Source organism: Octodon degus, unplaced genomic scaffold, assembly GCF_000260255.1.
Source record: "Octodon degus isolate 3935 unplaced genomic scaffold, OctDeg1.0 scaffold00033, whole genome shotgun sequence".
NCBI lineage: Eukaryota > Metazoa > Chordata > Mammalia > Rodentia > Octodontidae > Octodon > Octodon degus.
Window position 1 is genome coordinate 15,874,880 of NW_004524609.1, and position 16,884 is coordinate 15,891,763.

Genomic DNA, 16,884 nt, shown 5'->3' on the forward strand with positions numbered 1-16,884 from the left:
AGCTTTCCCAGGACGGAGCAGGGGCAGATGTTACACTCGGTGCTGGGATGTGGCAGAGAGTTGAGGCCAGGACTCAAAGGGGGAGATGAAGAGTATAAATATTGCTTATTAATAGTGCCCCATAGACCACACTCTGGAAGGAGCTCAGGGGACCTGGACCCTGGGTCTTCCGCTTGCTGGGGCTCCCAGAACTGCTCAGGAAAGACCCCCAACCTTTCAGGGGCCCATCAGGATCAGCCATTGTCCATCCACCACCATCACTGCCCTGGCCTTAGGGCATGCTGAGAGGCCTGCTTGGCTCGCTGCCTCCTCACTCTCACAAAGGCCTGGGCCTCACGATCACCCTTCCGGCTCTCCAACAGCTGCAAGATTGGATCCCCTGTGGAGAGAAAGGTTTGAAGGTCAGATATGGAGAGATAGTACCCAGGAGGGAGGATACAACATTGGCCCATCTGTCCCTGCCCTACCAGCATGGAAGGAAAACTATGACAGACACACTAGGCAAGCTCACGTTTGGACAGACGTGAGGCTGAAGTGCTTGAGGTACTGACTTTATCTCCTAGGAATTGAACCTGGGGCCTGTGCACAGCCCTAAATTGCTAAATTGGCCAGTCTGAGCTGGAATTTGGACTCTTCCAACCTTATCATCCCAGACTGCTAGAATTACAGGCATCACCAGTATGCCTGGCTTTCATTTTATTTTTTAAGGTTTTACATTTATTAAAGATAGGGGGCTGGGGGCAGGGGCTGGGGAGATGGCTCAGCAGAGTAAGCACTTGCCTGGCAAGCACAAGGGCCTGAGTTCAATCCCCAGTTCCACCAAAAAAAAAGGGGGGGGGCTGGGGAGATGGCTCAGGGGAATAAGTGCTTCCCTGGCAAGCGTAAGGGCCTGAGTTCAATCCCTGGTTCCGCAAAAAAAGAAAAAGATAGGAAGACCCATCAAGTGTGGGTCAAGTAGAAGTAGGAAAGTAAGTATTCTCTACAAGAGAGAGGAGATTACCATGAAGAGACACAGCCAACTTTTGGGTTTTTTTTTTTTTTTTTTTTTTTTTTGGTGGAACCGGGCATTGAACTCGGGTGCTTGTGCTTGCCAGGGAAGCGCTTATTCCACTGAGTCATCTCCCTGGTCCTAGGGTTTTGTTTTTGAGTTGAAGTCTACCTCGTGTATTAGCACTCTAGAGCTGGAATTAAAAGCATGTGCCATGGGGGCGGCCAAATAGCTCAACAGATTAAAGCACCTGCTTAGGCAGAAGCAGACTGAGGTTCCATCCCCAGCCTGCCATGCAAACCCTGCTCCCAGGGCACATTGAGATGGTGATTGAGCCTGGGCATGGTAGCACGCGCCTGTAATCCCAGCACTTGGGAGGCTGAAAACAGAAGAATCACTACAAGTCTGAGCTATGTAGTGGGACCCTGTAGACCCTGAACTAAAAGACAAGGAAAAAAAAAAAAAGTGCCACCGCACCCACCTATGTTTTTGATTCTTTGAAACAGGATCTCACTACAGGGCATAATAATCCAGGCTGTTTTTGGACTAGCTGTGTAGCCCAGGCTGGTTTTGAACTAGTAATCCTGCCTGAACTTTAAGTGCTGGGATTAAGCCATATGCTACCACACCCAGCTTCTACCTTTTCATTTATTTTTAATTTATTTATTATTTTTAGTACCAGGAATCAAACAACCTTGTGCTTGTGAGACAGGCAGGCACTATGTAGCTGAGCTATATCTCTGGCCCAGCTTCGACCTTTATTTTATTTTATTTTGGTCCTGGGGATTGAACTCAGGACCTTGTACTTGCCAGGCAGGTGGTTAAGCCTCTGCGCTATCTCACTGGCCCCCTAGCCTTTTTAAATGAGACCTGAAGCTAGCTAGTTAACTCTGTGTCTGTAAGAGAGTGTAAAATAGCACTAGTAATAGTACCTGTCTGACTGGCAGATTAAAGCAAGAATTTACTCTGTGAAGCACTTAGAACTGGCTCGTATGTGCACAAACATGCAACGTATTCCTGTCATCAAGCCTCGGATGTTTCACAGGGACGTGTCCCCTGCTCAGAGATCCAGGTCCCTCTCTTCAAGTGAGCTTCTTATGACCTCCCTTCCAGAAAAGTCAGATCTCAGTGAGCTTTTTTTCACTGGTCTCCTCCATTAAAGCAAGAGATTTTCCAGACTCCTCAGCAACAGTCATGGCACTTGTTCCAGCGTTTCTCTGGGGCCACTACTTGAGCTTCATGGTGCCCATCCCTTCCTTCCCTGCCTTGGGATCAGACCTACCGTTGGACATGGGATATGTGAGGGGCAGGCGGGTCTGAGGCGCCTCACCAGGCTCCTCACAGCCGCTCAGCCCAGGCACTGTACACAGCGGCAGGAAGGCCTCCCCTTCCAGGTCATTGGCCCCCAGAGTGTCATGGTCCAGCACAGTGAGCAGGAGGCACGCCCCTTCCTTCCGGCATGGCTCAGCAGGCACCAGGCTAGCAGAGACAGAGTCAGGAGCTCAGGTGTCTGCTTACCATCATTCAGGTCTCCCCCTCCTTATCAACAGGGCTATTGCAAAGTCAGCTATCAGCCTGGCACATCAGCCTTGTGCCACACCTCTGACAATGGGCTGATGCTTTAAATCTAAGGTCCTGTGACCCCAGGCCCATCTGTCTTCACAACAAAGAATGGCCCCCAAGGACCTCAGAACAGGACTCTCCTGGAAGCTTCTGAATCCAAACATGTGGGAGCCCCCTCCTTCCAAGGGAAGCAAACACCCCAGGTCCCCCTTCCCTGAACTCCATGTGGGGTCCAGAGTCCTCCTGCTGAGGCTTCAGGGAAGGGAAGCAAAAGAAGAGCGAGGACTCACAATTCAAAGGTCTCATCAAACAGTGGGTGAAGATCCTTCTTGTGCTTCTGGGTCTCTCGGGGAGCCAGTTCAGGGAATTCATGCCTCGGCTCCAAGGTCAGCTGGACAAAGGGGTCGCTGGAGCCTGGCAGGTATACCAGGGGAGAGGAGTAGCTCAGTTCTCCCAGCCCCTCACACGAGCTGTGCCGCTCAGCAGCACTGCCCCCTCCTGATAAGCAAAGGAGTGCATGCAGAGCTCCTGCCAATCCCTCTACCCAGGTCCAGGCAGAGGACACAGTGGGCAGCCTCCACTCACCGTTGGAGTCCAGGGGCAGCAGGCTGGAGGCACTGAGCAGCTCCACATGCAGCTTCTGCTCCGAGGAGCGATAGGAAGCCTTGACTGTGACAGCACCCAGCTGCTCTGAGGTAGTTTGTGCCTGGGCATGGGGAGCACGTGCAGAGTCAGCTGGGGCATCTGGCACAAGGCAGTCGGCCCATGCCTGGTGCAGAGGACAGGGAACCTCACCTGCTGCTGGATACGGCTGCAGAAGTACTTGCGGATGAGTTCCCGGCTGGAGGCTGCCTGCAGCTCCAGGTCCCTCTGCAGAGCCTGGAAGGGCAATTAAGCATCCTAAACCTTCACATCTAAACATAGCCAGCTGACACTGACTGACAACAGTGGCTGAGACAACTTTAAAAAGAAAGCATGGGGGCTGGAGAGATGGCTCAGTGGTCTAAAGCACCTACTTGGAACAAGCTTGGCAAAACATCAGGGACCGCGGTTCGATCCCCCAGCACCACATGCCGGCCAGCCGCGCCCCCTGGTGGGCTGAGCTGGCCACACACACACACACACACACACACACACACTAAATAAATGTTAAAAAAAAAAAAAAAAAAAAGAAAGCATGGCATTATTGGACCACGGGCGGGGGTGGACCCTCAGCAGTGCCCAGGGGACACAGGCGGAGGCACAGATGGCCAGCTTCCTAGACATGTCCCCCATGCAGGTGGATAGAGCCCCAGTGATTTTCTTTTTTGCAGAACCGGGAATTGAACTCAGTCCCATACACTTGCCGGGCAAGAGCTTATTCTACTGAGCTATCTCCCTGCCCCCCCGCCCCCCGCCCCCCCAGTGATTTTCAAGGTCCAAACTGGGTAATGCTCTGTTGTGGTATCCTAAAGGTTGTAATTTTTGAAGAAGAGGCCACCTTTTTTATTTTGCTTTCTTGTTTGCTTTTTGAAAGGGAGTCTAGCTATGTAGTCTAAGTTGCCTTTGAAATTACTATGTAACCCAAGTTGTTCTCAGACTCACAGCAATCCTGCCTCACCTTCCCAAGTGCTAGTTTACAGGCATGAGTCACCACACCTGGCTAAGGGGCCACTTTTTCTTTTTGCACTGGGCCTCACAAATTATGTAGCTGGCCCTGGACACGTGAGTGCAGAAGGCAGGCCCCTAAACTCTTACTTGGGAGCGCATCAAGACCCCTACCTGGAAGGTGGCCGTATGCAGGGCCTCAGGGGGTAGGCCACAGCCCTCAGCATGGAAGCAGATCTTCAGGTTCTAGGGAAGACATCAGAGGTGAGCCCAGGGGCCCTTCTCCCAGGGTGGTTACCCCTATGCTTGACATGCTTACCTGCAGGGCCACATTCAGCCTGCCCGAGGCCAGGGTCGAGCTGCGCTGGGAGGCAGCCACTTCCACCAGCACTGTGAGTGTGTGGGTCCAGAGCAGGGTCAAAAGGCTGGTGAAGAGCAGAGGGGTGTTGGACACAGCACAGGACAATCAAGGTGGAGGAAACAAAGACACTGAGAAACGAGAGGCTTTGGGGACCCAGGCTGAAGCCTACCCTGTGCCCCGTCTGTTCCACAGGGGCCAGGGCGGGAAGGTGGTGAAGAGAGGGAAGGCTGACCTCCTGAAGGAAAGGCAATTGGGCAGAAGGAGAAAGGCTTCAAAAGCAGGAACTTTTGTCATGTTGTTCCCTGATCTATCTTCAATGCTTAAATCAGTGCCTGGCACAAAGCAGATGCTCACTGAACAATTGATGAATTAACAAAACAGAGGTATACAGCACTCTCCCCAACCAGAGAGAAGGAGACTGAGCTCTGTTCTCTCTCTCTCTCTCTCTCTCTCTCTCTCTCTCTCTCTCTCTCTCTCTCTCTCAATATTTTTGTTTGTTACAGGGTCTCACTACATAGCTTGGACTCAGTGATCCTCCTGTTTTCAGCCTCCCCAGAGCTGGAATTACAGGTGTACACCACTATGCCTGCCACTATGCCCAGATTCTGTGGCCAGCTCCGCCAGTCCTGGGGGTGGGGCTGCCATGGCATGTGGTGCCAGGGATCAAACTGTGGTCCCTGAGCTTGCCTAAGCTTGCCTAGGCAGGTGCTTTAGTCTGCTGAGCTATCTCACCAGCCTCAGGCTTCTCATTTTTTGTTTTATTTCTTTTGAGAAAGGCTTCTTTAGTGTGTCTCTCAGTCTCACTGAAGAAGCCCCTCAAGAGGACTGTGGACCAGGGGCTGCGGAGATGGCTCAGTAGAATAAGCACTTCCCTGGAAAGTGCAAGGGCCCGAGTTCAATCCCCCATTCCACCAAAAAAAAAAAAAAAAAAAAAAAGACTGGACCAACAAAGCACAAAAGAGGAGGCAGAAGGTTAGACCCCAGGGCCAGGATCCCCATCAAAGGCAGAATACCAAAATGTATAAGATCAAAATAATGGCGTGGATAAACATCTACTACCTTACAGGGACAATAAAATAGTGAGGAGGTCACAGTCCTGAGAATTACCCAAGATTTAACAAATGTCAGAGTACAGTCTGGTAGTTAGGTACAAAAAAAAAAAAAAAAAGAATTGTAGCTAGGCACAGTGACGCATGCCTGTAGTCCCACTCTGGGTAGTGGAGGCAAGAGAATTGCAAGTTAATAGCCAGCCTGAGACCCTGTCTCAAAATAATTTTTTTTTTTAAGTGGTAGGTCAGGAGGCTGAGGCATGAATATTCTATGAGTTCAAGGTCAGCCTAGGCTACATACATAGAGACTCTGTCTCAAAAAAGTAGTGATGTGGTTTTAGTGGTAGAGCACTTGGCTAGAATGTGAGAGGCCCTCGGTTCCAACACCAGCAGTGCCAAAGGTGGGAGGACTGGGGGAGGCCTGTGCTAAAAGTTGTTTATTTGACACATTTTAAGTCCCCATTATGCACCAAGTACTGTTCTAAAAGCTTTTCATCAAAGCTCTTACCAACTGTGATTTTTTTTTTCAATTCTGATTTCTGTGGAGGAAAAATCTTGGGGGGAAAAAGGTGACATAAAATGGCCTAACAAAAAAGGTCAGGCTCGAGGACCCTGTCTGGCCAGGGAGGAGAGTGTTGGTCTAGAAGGTGGGACCAGGGACCTAGATCCTGCAGGCAACCATTTAGTCCTCAGTAGAGGACAGAACTGGTGCTGAAAGCGAGGAACTGCCACTGAGGAGCCAAAGAGCTGGAGTCTGAACCTGGCCATCCGGAGCCCCCACACTCAGCAGCTTCAGGAACCCTAAGGGAAGTTACCTGGGTGGTGGGCCAGGCACATCTGCAGCCTATAACATTCTGAAGGAGGAGATGCCGGCAAGGAGGCCCTAAAGATGGCTCCAGGACTGAGGGAGGCAAATTTCAACTAAAGAAGAATGTATAATGAGCTCCCTGTCCCTGGAAACAAGCATTTAAACAGAGACTGGTTGTGCATTGTGTGTGTGTGTGTGGGGGGTGTCACTGAGAGGATTCACATCATGAACCATGGGGTGGGGGAGCCTTGAAAGGTGGGGGGCAGGGGCACCGTAGGCCCGGGGCCGAGACACACCTGCTGAAGTTCTCTTGTACCAGGTTGGTGTTCATGTAGCACAGCTTCACCTCCAAGAACTTCATCAAGGGCAGAATGGCCTAGGGAGGTGGTGAGGGGCGCAGTTGGCTCACCCCCCTTTTGACCCTGCCCTGATCCTTTGCCCTGGCCCTGGGAGAGGAAAAGAGGACCGGAGGACCAGGAGCTTGAGGTGCACGGTTGGTAATGCCCACTCTGACCACACCTCTGTAGCCTGTAGACCTGTCATAAGGCCATCTGCCATAGTGCCATCTGGGGACCTTGGCTCTTACTGTTTCTTCCTAGTGCTTTCTCTCGAAATCCTCAGGGCTCTTTCTCTTGCTTCCTGCAGTTCTTGATTCAGCTGTTAAGCTCTGAATAAAGAAGGCCTTCCCCTGGCAGTACTTAAAGATACAGCCCCCTGACACTCCCCACCACCTCCATTATTTTTCTCTTTGGCCTTACCTAACACACTGTGTATGTATGCACAATGCATACACATCTGTATGTGTATTTATAGTTACAGATACAAGTAAGGCTATAGTTACACACACTCAGTTTTCCTTTCATTCCCCCCACCAGAAAGGAAGCATTAAAAAAGCAGAATCTGGGCTGGTGAGATGGCTCAGTGGTCTAAGGCACCTACTTGGAACAAGCTTGGCAAAGCACAGGGACCACGGTTCGATCCCCCAGCACCACATGCCAGCCAGCCCGCCCCCTGGTGGACTGAGTTGGCCACACACATAAATAAATAAAAATTTAAAAAAAAAAAAAGCAGAATCTTTGTCATGTTGTTCCCTGATCTATCCTCAATGCTTAAATTAGTGCCTGGCACAACGTGGATGCTCATTGAACAATTGAATTAACAAATCACAGGTATACAGTGCTCTCCCCACCCAGAAAGGAGGAGACAGATCTGTGGCCGCCCATATAAACAGGACAACACAGCAAGAAGGTGCTAAGGAGGATATGTCCCTGCGCCAGCTGGTCTGCCAAGCCTAAGCCTTCTCTGTGGCCGCCCCACATGACCATCCGTGCTGGGAGACCACAGAAAGACCCAGCCTGCCCCTCCGAGCATCTAGAAAGGAAATAAGGCCCAGGGAGATGGCACGCCTTGCGCATATCTAGGGTACTGGTCCTGACATGCCCAAGCCTGCAACTCCTACCCACTTTGGGCCTCTTTCCCATCCCTGGACCCCCAGAGCTGGCAAGGCAGTGAAGGCCAGAAAGCAGGAGTCACTCACGTCCTCGGGGAGCACCGACTCTTTGACATCCACGAGTTTCTGGATGTGCCTGGCAATGCCCACCTCCAGCTGGGACACAAAATGGTAGATGGTTAGAGGCCAGGAAGTGAGTGGGAGCACAGGAGGGTTCAGTTAGGGCCTGAGTTTAAGTGGAGGAAGCAGGAAAGGTACATCAGCCCAGGTCCTGCTGGGGGCCAGCAATGTACCTGCTCAGCCAGGGTTTGGACCCCGGTGCGGATTTCGTGGCCCAGCCCAGCCAATGCACTCTGAAGCTGGGTGTGTAGTGTGTTCTGCAGCTGTCCCTGATCCAGCACGGTTCCCACCCGCTGCTCCAGGGCCTCCCATGCCAGCTGGGTGGGCAGCTTGCCGATCACCAGCCGCAGCTGCTCCATGTCATTCACCACCACACATAACTGCAGACAGGCACAGACAGAGGGACATGGGGCTTCCTGAACTGAGCCAGCACCAGAAGATGCCACACCCATCCTAGCCAGCCTCCAGCCCTCGGTTCCACTCCTCACCATGTCGGCTGCCTGACCCTGGTCCTTCTGCCCTGCAGAGAGGGTGCGAGCCCGGGCCTTTATAAGGCTGCAGTACACCAGGGCCAGCCGGCAGGTGTCCTGGGTGGGGTGAGCAGAAGGGATTGATAAACGGTTGGGGTTTCAGGAAGTGTAGACAGGGAGCTTTGGAATCTCAGCAACTTTGGGACATTTAGGAATCACGTTTGGGGGCTTTTAATGGGAGAGCCTAGGGGAAATGGGGCAGAGTCATAGTGAGGCAGTGCTAAGAAGGTGGGGAAGAGGCTGCACCTCCACAAATTTGACAGTGATCATGAAGGCCTCCTCTGGGTCCGGCCAGTCCAGCTGCTGGGCAGTGTGGCTGATCTGGGCAAAGCAGGTGGATAGATCCACAGCTGATGTGCTGTGCTTGGTCAGTTCACCCAGGGGCACCAGCTGGGAGAAAGGAGGAGCTCTTAGAAAGGGGGCTTGGAACAAGGACAAAGCCATCTGCCCTACTACCAAGCAAAGATCTACACAGAGGACTGTGTGGAGAACAAGCTCTTCTCCCCAGAACCTCCAGCCTGCAGGATCTATGGGCAAAGGAAGCCACAGTTAACCCCAGGATATCAACAAACAGTGTTTGGCACAAAGAGCACCCGAGTGGTTTACCAGCTTCTACCATCCCTGAAGTCCCTGCCCCCACCTTGTCCATCTGCACAGCACGCTGCACGCGCTCCAGAGCCACGCTGTATGTCTTCTGCAGCCAGGAAGGGATGGCTGGCTGGAACCAGTGGTGGAAACCATCCAGGGCCAGGACTCCATCCCTAGGGAGACCTGGGGCTCAGCCTGGGGATGACCAGAGCCAGCCCACCCACAGGCAGCCTGCAGCCCACCTGTCTAAAGGGGCCGGGCCCAGCTGGCAGAGCTCCTTCAGGCTGATGTAAAGCTGGAACAGACTCTCGCCCATCTCTGGAGACACAGGGCTGCCCACGGCTGATGTGTGGTCCTGTACCCGCTTGGCCACCTGCGAGGAAAGGCCTGCTGGGCAGGGCTGAGGAGCTAGGTAGCGGGGGCGGCCTGGGGGTGGTCAAGGGCCTCACCAGCCACTGCAGCTCCAGGAAAGCCGTGGAGAAGAGATCAATCTTGAGGGCACTAGAGGAAAAGCAGCAAGTGTGACCCAGCATATATCAGGTCCTGGGAAGGCCCACCTCCTCCCTGAGTCTGCTCACTTGTGGAAGATCTTGTTCCATGTGCGCTGGCATTGGTGTAGGTCACCCAAGACATCTTGTACCAGGCTCAGCAAGGCCTTGCCTGCCTCCAGGATGTCCTGGCAGGGACACAGGTGGGTTGAGCAGGGCCCCAGAGCTGGGCACCCCACTGCCCACCTTCCACTCTAGTCCCTACCTGCACCATGGGCTGATGGTGCTGCTGCTTCAGGTGAAACCATTCAACTGTGCCAGTCTGTCAGCAGAGAGACAGTGAGTAGGGAGGGGTTGTTGGGCCTAGGCACATGCCCTCCACCCCAATCCAGGCCAGATGCCATACCCGCAGGGCCTCTGTCACCAGCTGGGGTAATGGGGCGGTGTCCTGACACAGTTCTCCAAAGGCTTTCATCTTGCACATCTGTACCAGAACTCTGGGCGACGGAAGGTCGTGTCCCAATGCCTGCTGCCCCACTCCACCATCTATGTCCAGCAGGCTCCCACCCTTGCAGCTGCCCTGCTGAGCCCTCAGCCCTGCCCCCTCTGTGGAAGCTACTCATAGCCACTGACCTGAGGAGAGACTGCAGCCGGGCTGGGGAGTCAGAGACAGACAGAGGGAAGACAGAGCGGAACTTCCGGATGAGGGAGAGGCCATAGGCCAGCAGGGAGGTGAACGAAATGGTCAGCTCCTCTAGCTGTAGAGTCAGGAAGACACCCCAAGGCAGGAGCTGCTTTGGTCCCAGCCTCCCTAACCCTGCCTGCCCAACACACCTTACCCTACCCACCCCTACACCTACCTGTTCCGCCTTGAGCCGGCCCTGGATCCACTGGTACTCAATGCTGGTGATGGGGTGTAGGAGGCAGCTGCTAGGGAACTCCAGGCTCTGGTAGAGGCGGCTATAGGCCAGCCACTGGCTATGGGAACAAGAAGCCCTCAGCAAGGCTCAGGCAGAGGGACCACGCCTCCCCTGCCTCAAAATCTAGTGGCTGAAGGTGACCCACAGGATTTTTTTTTTAAAATTTATTTATTTATGTGTGTGTGTGTGTGTGTGTGTGTGTGTGTGTGTGGTCAGCTCAGCCCACCAGGGGGCGGGCTGGCTGGCATGTGGTGCTGGGGGATTGAACCGTGGTCCCTGGGCTTCGCTAAGCTTGTTCTAAGTAGGTGCTTTAGACCACTGAGCCATCTCACCAGCCCCGACCCACAGGATTTTATCTCCATAGATGTTTTCTAAGTCATATCCCCCACCCACCCACACATACACATTTCTCTTTTGAGACAGCATCTTGCTAAATTGCCCAGGCTGGACTCGAACTTTGGGTCCTCTACCTCAGCCTCCCAAAGTGCTGGGATTAAAGACCTACACCACAGCACCCTGAATTTATCTCTTAAATTTAACTATTTGTGGGCCGGCCAAATAGCTCAACAGATTAAAGAACCTGTAAGCAGGCGCAGGGGTCAGGGGTTCGATGCTCAGGCCTTCCGTGCCAGCACCCCCCCCCCAGAGCGCTCTGAGACAGTGATTGAGACTGAGCATGGTGGCGTGCCTGTAATCCCAGTACTTGGGAGGCTGTAAACAGGAGAATCACTATGAGTTCAATCTAGTAGTGAGACCCTGAACACCGTGTAGACCCTTCCCTAAAATACAAAAAATAAAAATAACTATTTGTGATTTTAAAACTTCAGGATTTCTTTCTCTCTTTTTTAATTTCTTGCTTCATTTGAAAATATCAGATTTAGGGATCTGAGTTTTCACCCACATTCAGCAAACCACAGCTGGAATTTCTCTTTATTAGATAGTTCAGGGGAAAATGACAGAGGTGAGAACTTACTTGGACAAGGTTCAAGTAAAAAACCATGGAGGGGAGGGAAGAAGAGCAACCCACGGACAGGCTAAGGCACCGGACACTGCTGCCGCCTGCACTGAGTGCTTGGGCTCGGTGGGCCAAGCAGGCCCTCACTCTCATCTGCAGCAACCCGCCTAGACTCACCCTCCTTCGCCACCTCCTACTTCCCAGATGCTAAGCTTTGAGCCAGGCCCCAGGCACATCCTGCTGCCTTTCCTTCCTTTGGTGCCACCACACTGCCACTTCTCACAGACCCTGAAATGTCTGGCATCCTGGTATTCCCAGAATTGGGCATGTCCCAGGGGACCTGAGAGGCATTCTACACACCTTTGCTGAGGTCAGTTAACGTTTGCTTGTTTGCTGACTTGGAAGCTATAACCTTAGGAAGTGGGGTGGAGTTAAGGCAGGAAGTAAACTCAAATGCCCAGAAGGACTCGGGAGTTATAAAGAAATGGGTCTGACGGCAACTGCGCTGGACCCAGGAGGACCTGCTGCTCTGACCTGGCCAACCCCGCAAGTCCAGTGTTTCTATTGTGTGAGCAGCTGGAGATCTGGGGCTTTGCATTTCTTTTCACCACAGTTTTGCTGTGCAGTTCAGGTTGTCCTTCAACTCACTCTGTAATCCGGGCTGGCCTGGAACTCACAGCAATCCTCTTGCCTCAGCTTCCCAAGTGCTGGGATAATAGGCATGTACCACCATACTCATATTTCCAGAGTTTTAAATGTTGGCGACTGAGCTGGATGTGGTGGTGCATGCCTGTAAATCTCAATACCAGCATACCAGCACTCAGGAGGCTGAGGCAGGAGGATCCTTATAAATTTGACACCATCTACAAAGTGAGCTCAAGGCTAGCCTGAACTGCACAGTGAGACCCTGTCTCAAAAAGACAAAAAAGGGCTGGAGAGATGGCTCAGTGGTCTAAAGCACCTACCTGAAACAAGCTTGGCAAAGCACAGGGACCACGGTTCAATCCCCCAGCACCACATGCCAGCCAGCCCCGCCCCCTGGTGGGCTGAGCTGGCCACACACACATACAATAAATAAATGTAATAAATAAAAATAAATAAATAATTTAAAAAAAAAAAGACAAAAAAAAAAGTGTTGACAATTGATTTAAATCTTAAAAGAGAGTTTGGGCCAAAGATCACTCTTCAGAGGGTCAGATGTTAGACTGCCAGCCCACAGGTGGGCAGACAAAGCGGGGAAGACTGGCATCCCGCAACATCCCCAGGGGCTCTCTGCAGGGCTGTGTACTCACGCCATGGACTGGTGGAAGTCAGACAGGTCCTTCTGCACAGCATGGAGAAAGAGGATGGTAGTGGCCTGTGGACTCAGTGACCCATCCCAGGAGGTGCTGCCTACCTGAGGGGACAGTGGAGGGGCATCAGGCTCTGAAAGTCAGCCTTGGTGGCACCCAGTTTGGGAGGGTGGTACCTTGTGCAAGGTGACCTCGTGGGACACGAGCTGCTGCAGAAGGTGGAGGTGTACTGTGTAGCTGGGCTGGGAGCGGCTGGCTACAGTGGCCCTCTGCAAACAGGCCAGCATGGCTGTGAGTAGGGCTACAGCCAGCCCTCCCCACCCTGCCCACTGAGGCAGCAGGGCACAGTCCTACCCGCTTGTGAATGAGCTGGAACTGGAGGTGGCACTGGCCACGGTCTGGGTAGGTCTCCGTGCGGGGCTCCAGTGGGTACCACTGGTCATCTCGGCAGCGTAGGTCCTGGCAGGCAGGAAATGCTCACACATCAGGGGTGGGGAAACAGTGGGGCATGGATGCCAGGCTCTGCTTGGGGCAAACTCAGAGCCTCCCCAGAGCCCCAACAGCCCCTCCTCTTACTATTCATCTGTGCCCTCTCCCCATGCCCCTCACCTGTAACCTCAAAACCACGTTGCCCAGAAAGTCGTCTTGGCCTTTGTCCTTCCGAGCCTCCTTAAAGATCCTGGTTCAGATGGGGTGGGTGAGAGAGAAGGGCCAAGGGCCTGCCTGAGGGGATCAGGGTGGAATCTGCCCCCATTTATGGCACCCAGGGCCCAGGGGTGGAACCTGCAGCCCAGCATCTGGGGTGTGCTTTCAGAGAGGGCAGAAGGAGCCCCTCCTTCCCTGTGAACCCCATGACACTCACCTTCGGAGCCCATGCAGATCCGTAAGCTCCCCAAGCTTCTGTCGGACAGACTCCACAGTGTCCATGTCCCTGGTGGGTCACAGGATTGAGCAAGAGGCAATGAGGGTATCTCTGATCCCCTCAGGGAGGAGGACCTTCTGCTCTCACCGCTGGACCCTCTCTGGCTCTCTCTGGCTCTCTGTCTCTGTCTCTGTCTTTGACACAGGTTCTTACTATATAGTTTATGCTGGCCCTGAATTCACAATGCTTCCCAAGTTAGTCTCAAAGTCATGGCAATCCTCCTGCCTCAGCCTCCCAGGAGCTTTGATTACAGGTGTGTGCCACCATAAAAACCACCCCTGGCCCCTTCTCTTCCCCATCCCCAAAAGCATGTTTGTCATTTACCACATGTCCAAGTGAAAGCTTGCATTTGTTATGTCCTCAAATTCCCTGCAGGGAGAAGAAGTTATGGTTGAGGCCCTTCTAAGGTTGGAGGTCCTTGTGGGCTCCAAGTCCTTGTCCTCACAGCTGCCATCCTCAAAACCACCTACTGTGTAGTCTGAGGCCCCTTGCTGCTTTTCCTTCCCTCTCAACCCGCATCCCTCCCTATTGCAGGGTAAGGCTTCAGGTGGCCCCTCCTTTCATGAAGAAAGTCCTGACTCTCTTTGTTCCACCAGCAAGCAGGGCATGTATGTCACTGATCTGGCCAGTGCAGCCTCTGTCTGTCTAGCCTGCCTTGAGAGCTCAAGGCCAAGCCCCTTCCCATGAATCACAAAGACCCAGTGATTTCATTGCCTGGGGAGACCCTGATACCCAGAGGAGCCTCAGACAAAGGAAGCTGGAGCAGGGCGACGTACAGAATAAAGGTCTCATCCCAGACGGGGTTGAGGGTCTGGTTGATGACCTGGGTGCGGTGGGTCTGCTCCTCAGGGATGGTGTGCCTCACCACGGCCTTCTGCCTACGCCGGGACCCTGGGCTGCCCCCTGGCACACCCACCCCCTGCTCAATGCCCAGCAGGCAGTAGGGGTCACTGAATCCTGAAAAGAGGGAAGAGAAGGCACCAGGGAGTTGGCCAGGATCCCTCATTAGTCCCTCCTCCTTCCCAGAGCAGAGCTGAGAGAAAAAGTTAGAAAGCTGCACAGACCCCTCCTAGCCCAGATGCTGGGCACTGAGGCCAGGCCTGGGGGGATGCGGGGAGATGAGGATTTCACTCAAGAGTTTGACACACCACACACAGGACAGGGAGAGCCAGCAAGAAGTTCCTCAGGGTACTGGGCCATACTCACCACTGACGTCTTTGCCTAGGATGCCCTTGGCTTGCTTTACTGTTGCCTTCAGACAAAATACTGGTTTCTAGAGAGACGGGAGGGTGTGGCCTGAGTCCCCAAGAGGGCTCAGTTTTCCAGGTCCCCCCTTGCCCCTGGGCCTCCCTTGCCTCTGTGCCCAGGCTACCTCGAGCTCCCTGGCCTGCTGCAGCATGTGCTGGTGCTCCTCAGGCTGTACTTGGAAGGCCTGGTGGGGAGGCACATGGTGGGCCTCTGGACCAGGAAGGGGGGCGCCTGAGTCCAGGCCAAAAGAAGCCGGTGGGTGGGGGCTGGGCTTACCTCCTGTAGGTACTGCATCAGCTCAGAGGCCTCTACGACATGGTTGGGCTCCGGCTGCCCCACTCGATGCAGGACAGTGTAGAGTGCTTCCTCATAGAGCAGGTCCCGCTGAGATACAGCAGGGTCAGTCACCCCAGGAACCCCACAACCACTAGCCAGCCTGGTGCCCACACTGCATACCCAGAGCAAGGGAAAGTGCCACTCTAGTGGCAGAGGAGGCCGAGGCTCAGAAGTACCTCCCTCCTTGCTGAGGGTGCTGCCATCAGCCCTGCCAGTGGCTGAGGGGAAGATGCAGGCCTGCCAACCCGACCCTTGTATACCCCCATCTCTCCGACTCTTACCTCTTTGGGGGAGAAGTGGTAGGATGCAGGGCTGACCTGGAGAGCAAGGTGGAAAGACCAGGGGTCCTTGGAGTACTGCTCACATAGGCAGGAAGGCCCAGGCCTAGGGCAGGGCCGCTGCAGCAGCCCAGCCTCCATGCCCAGCCGTGCTCCACACCTGGTCCCACAGCAGGTCTCCTGGGGCTCTGGTCCCTGGGCTGTGCTGCTCGTTCCCTGGCCTGCTTCGGCTGAGGTCCATGGGTGCTCAGCTGGCTCAGCAGCACAGGCCCTCTATCACCTGCCCCCACCCTCTTCCTTCCCCAGAGGAAACAGCACTGCTTATCGGCTGGGCAGCCCGCTCCTCACCCAGCAGCGGAAGTGAGGCCCAGCAGCTGTGGGGAATGCCTGGGGGAGATACCTGGGGGGATGCCCAGCAGCCTGGGGCAACTCAGGGGGTCTCCAGGCAGGAGGGAGACCCTGCCCCACAGGGCTGGTGCCTTTGGAGCTAGAGAAGTAGGGTACAGGGGTCAGAACACAGAGGGGAGGAGCTGAAGAGGCTCAGTCCCCCAGAGGCCCAAGGTAGCTCAGAGAACATGGCAGACCTGCTCTGCCCACCCAGAAGGCTCTGCCCAGAGGCTGGGTTGCCAGGTAGGTGGTGCTAGACAGCCAGGCTCCCACACCCCGAGAGTACTAAGGCCTCCCCAGGCCGGCTCTTCTTCCCGCTAAGGCCACTCCTACCTCCTGAGTCATCTGGGCTGGGGGATCCTGCAGGTCTTGAACCTTGCGGCGCCTTATCTTGATGGCCTGGCGCAAGAGAGGAGGGCGCCGCTTGGGGTGGGAGAGGCGAGTGGCCATGGTGGCCGGCTCTGCGCTTCCCTCTGAGGCCCTGCTGCTGTGGGGTGAAGACAGCGAAGCCACAGGATGATGCAAAGGGCCCCGAGACTGCCACCCTCTGCTGGAGGGTGGAGGGAGGGGGAAGGGGATGGAAGAGTCAGGGTGTCACCGCCTTGGCCTTGAAGGAGCTGCCTCCCAAGTTCCCTGGCCTTTCCTTGGGCTGGGATCCTCCCAGGATCTTCTGCAGGTTGGAGCTGAAAGTGAGCCCTGTGGGAGGGTGGGGCCCACAGAGGACTGGGGAGGGTGCAGCATTCCCAGCAGGCGCAGCAGTGCCCTGCCCTGCCCACATGCTGACCTGGCCCAAGGAGCTCTCTTGCCAGGCTCCTCTGATCGGCCCTCAGGCCTGGGCAGGGTGGGACAAGCTCAGATGAGGATTTCTGAGAGGCACTTTCTAGCCAGGTGGCCAACTCAGCCTGCTCCACCCCACAGGTGACATTCCATGGAGGTGACAGGATTGAGCCCTGCTGGCCAGGGACAGCCCTGTAGCCCTGCCTATGATGGTCAAGTAAATGCTACTCCAAATCG

At 54.3% G+C, this 16,884-nt stretch overlaps 1 protein-coding gene across 3 annotated transcripts; it reads right to left on the reverse strand.

Annotated features, from left to right (window-relative positions):
- Positions 1 to 83: 83 nt before the first annotated feature.
- Unc13d (unc-13 homolog D) lies at positions 84 to 16,563 on the reverse strand. 3 transcript variants are annotated; one of them, XM_004630205.2, is made up of 32 exons: positions 16,204 to 16,563; positions 15,487 to 15,522; positions 15,146 to 15,253; positions 14,994 to 15,053; positions 14,828 to 14,894; positions 14,398 to 14,578; positions 13,946 to 13,990; positions 13,562 to 13,630; positions 13,309 to 13,378; positions 13,054 to 13,158; positions 12,876 to 12,968; positions 12,700 to 12,803; positions 10,393 to 10,510; positions 10,166 to 10,290; positions 9,939 to 10,029; positions 9,798 to 9,854; positions 9,623 to 9,720; positions 9,494 to 9,545; positions 9,287 to 9,417; positions 9,097 to 9,217; positions 8,703 to 8,846; positions 8,415 to 8,513; positions 8,100 to 8,306; positions 7,894 to 7,962; positions 6,653 to 6,732; positions 4,458 to 4,563; positions 4,313 to 4,384; positions 3,347 to 3,430; positions 3,137 to 3,257; positions 2,842 to 2,965; positions 2,271 to 2,467; positions 84 to 379 (listed from the first exon to the last, which is right to left on the reverse strand). In XM_004630205.2, exons 1-32 carry the CDS (start codon positions 16,318 to 16,320, stop codon positions 258 to 260), a joined length of 3,273 nt encoding a protein of 1,090 aa, XP_004630262.1. In that variant the 5' UTR covers positions 16,321 to 16,563; the 3' UTR covers positions 84 to 257. The 3 variants fall into 3 exon arrangements, with proteins under 3 accessions (XP_004630262.1, XP_023569669.1, XP_023569670.1); XM_023713901.1 differs by lacking the exon at positions 16,204 to 16,563 and adding an exon at positions 15,644 to 16,181; XM_023713902.1 differs by lacking the exon at positions 2,271 to 2,467.
- Between the last annotated feature and the right edge of the window lie 321 nt (positions 16,564 to 16,884).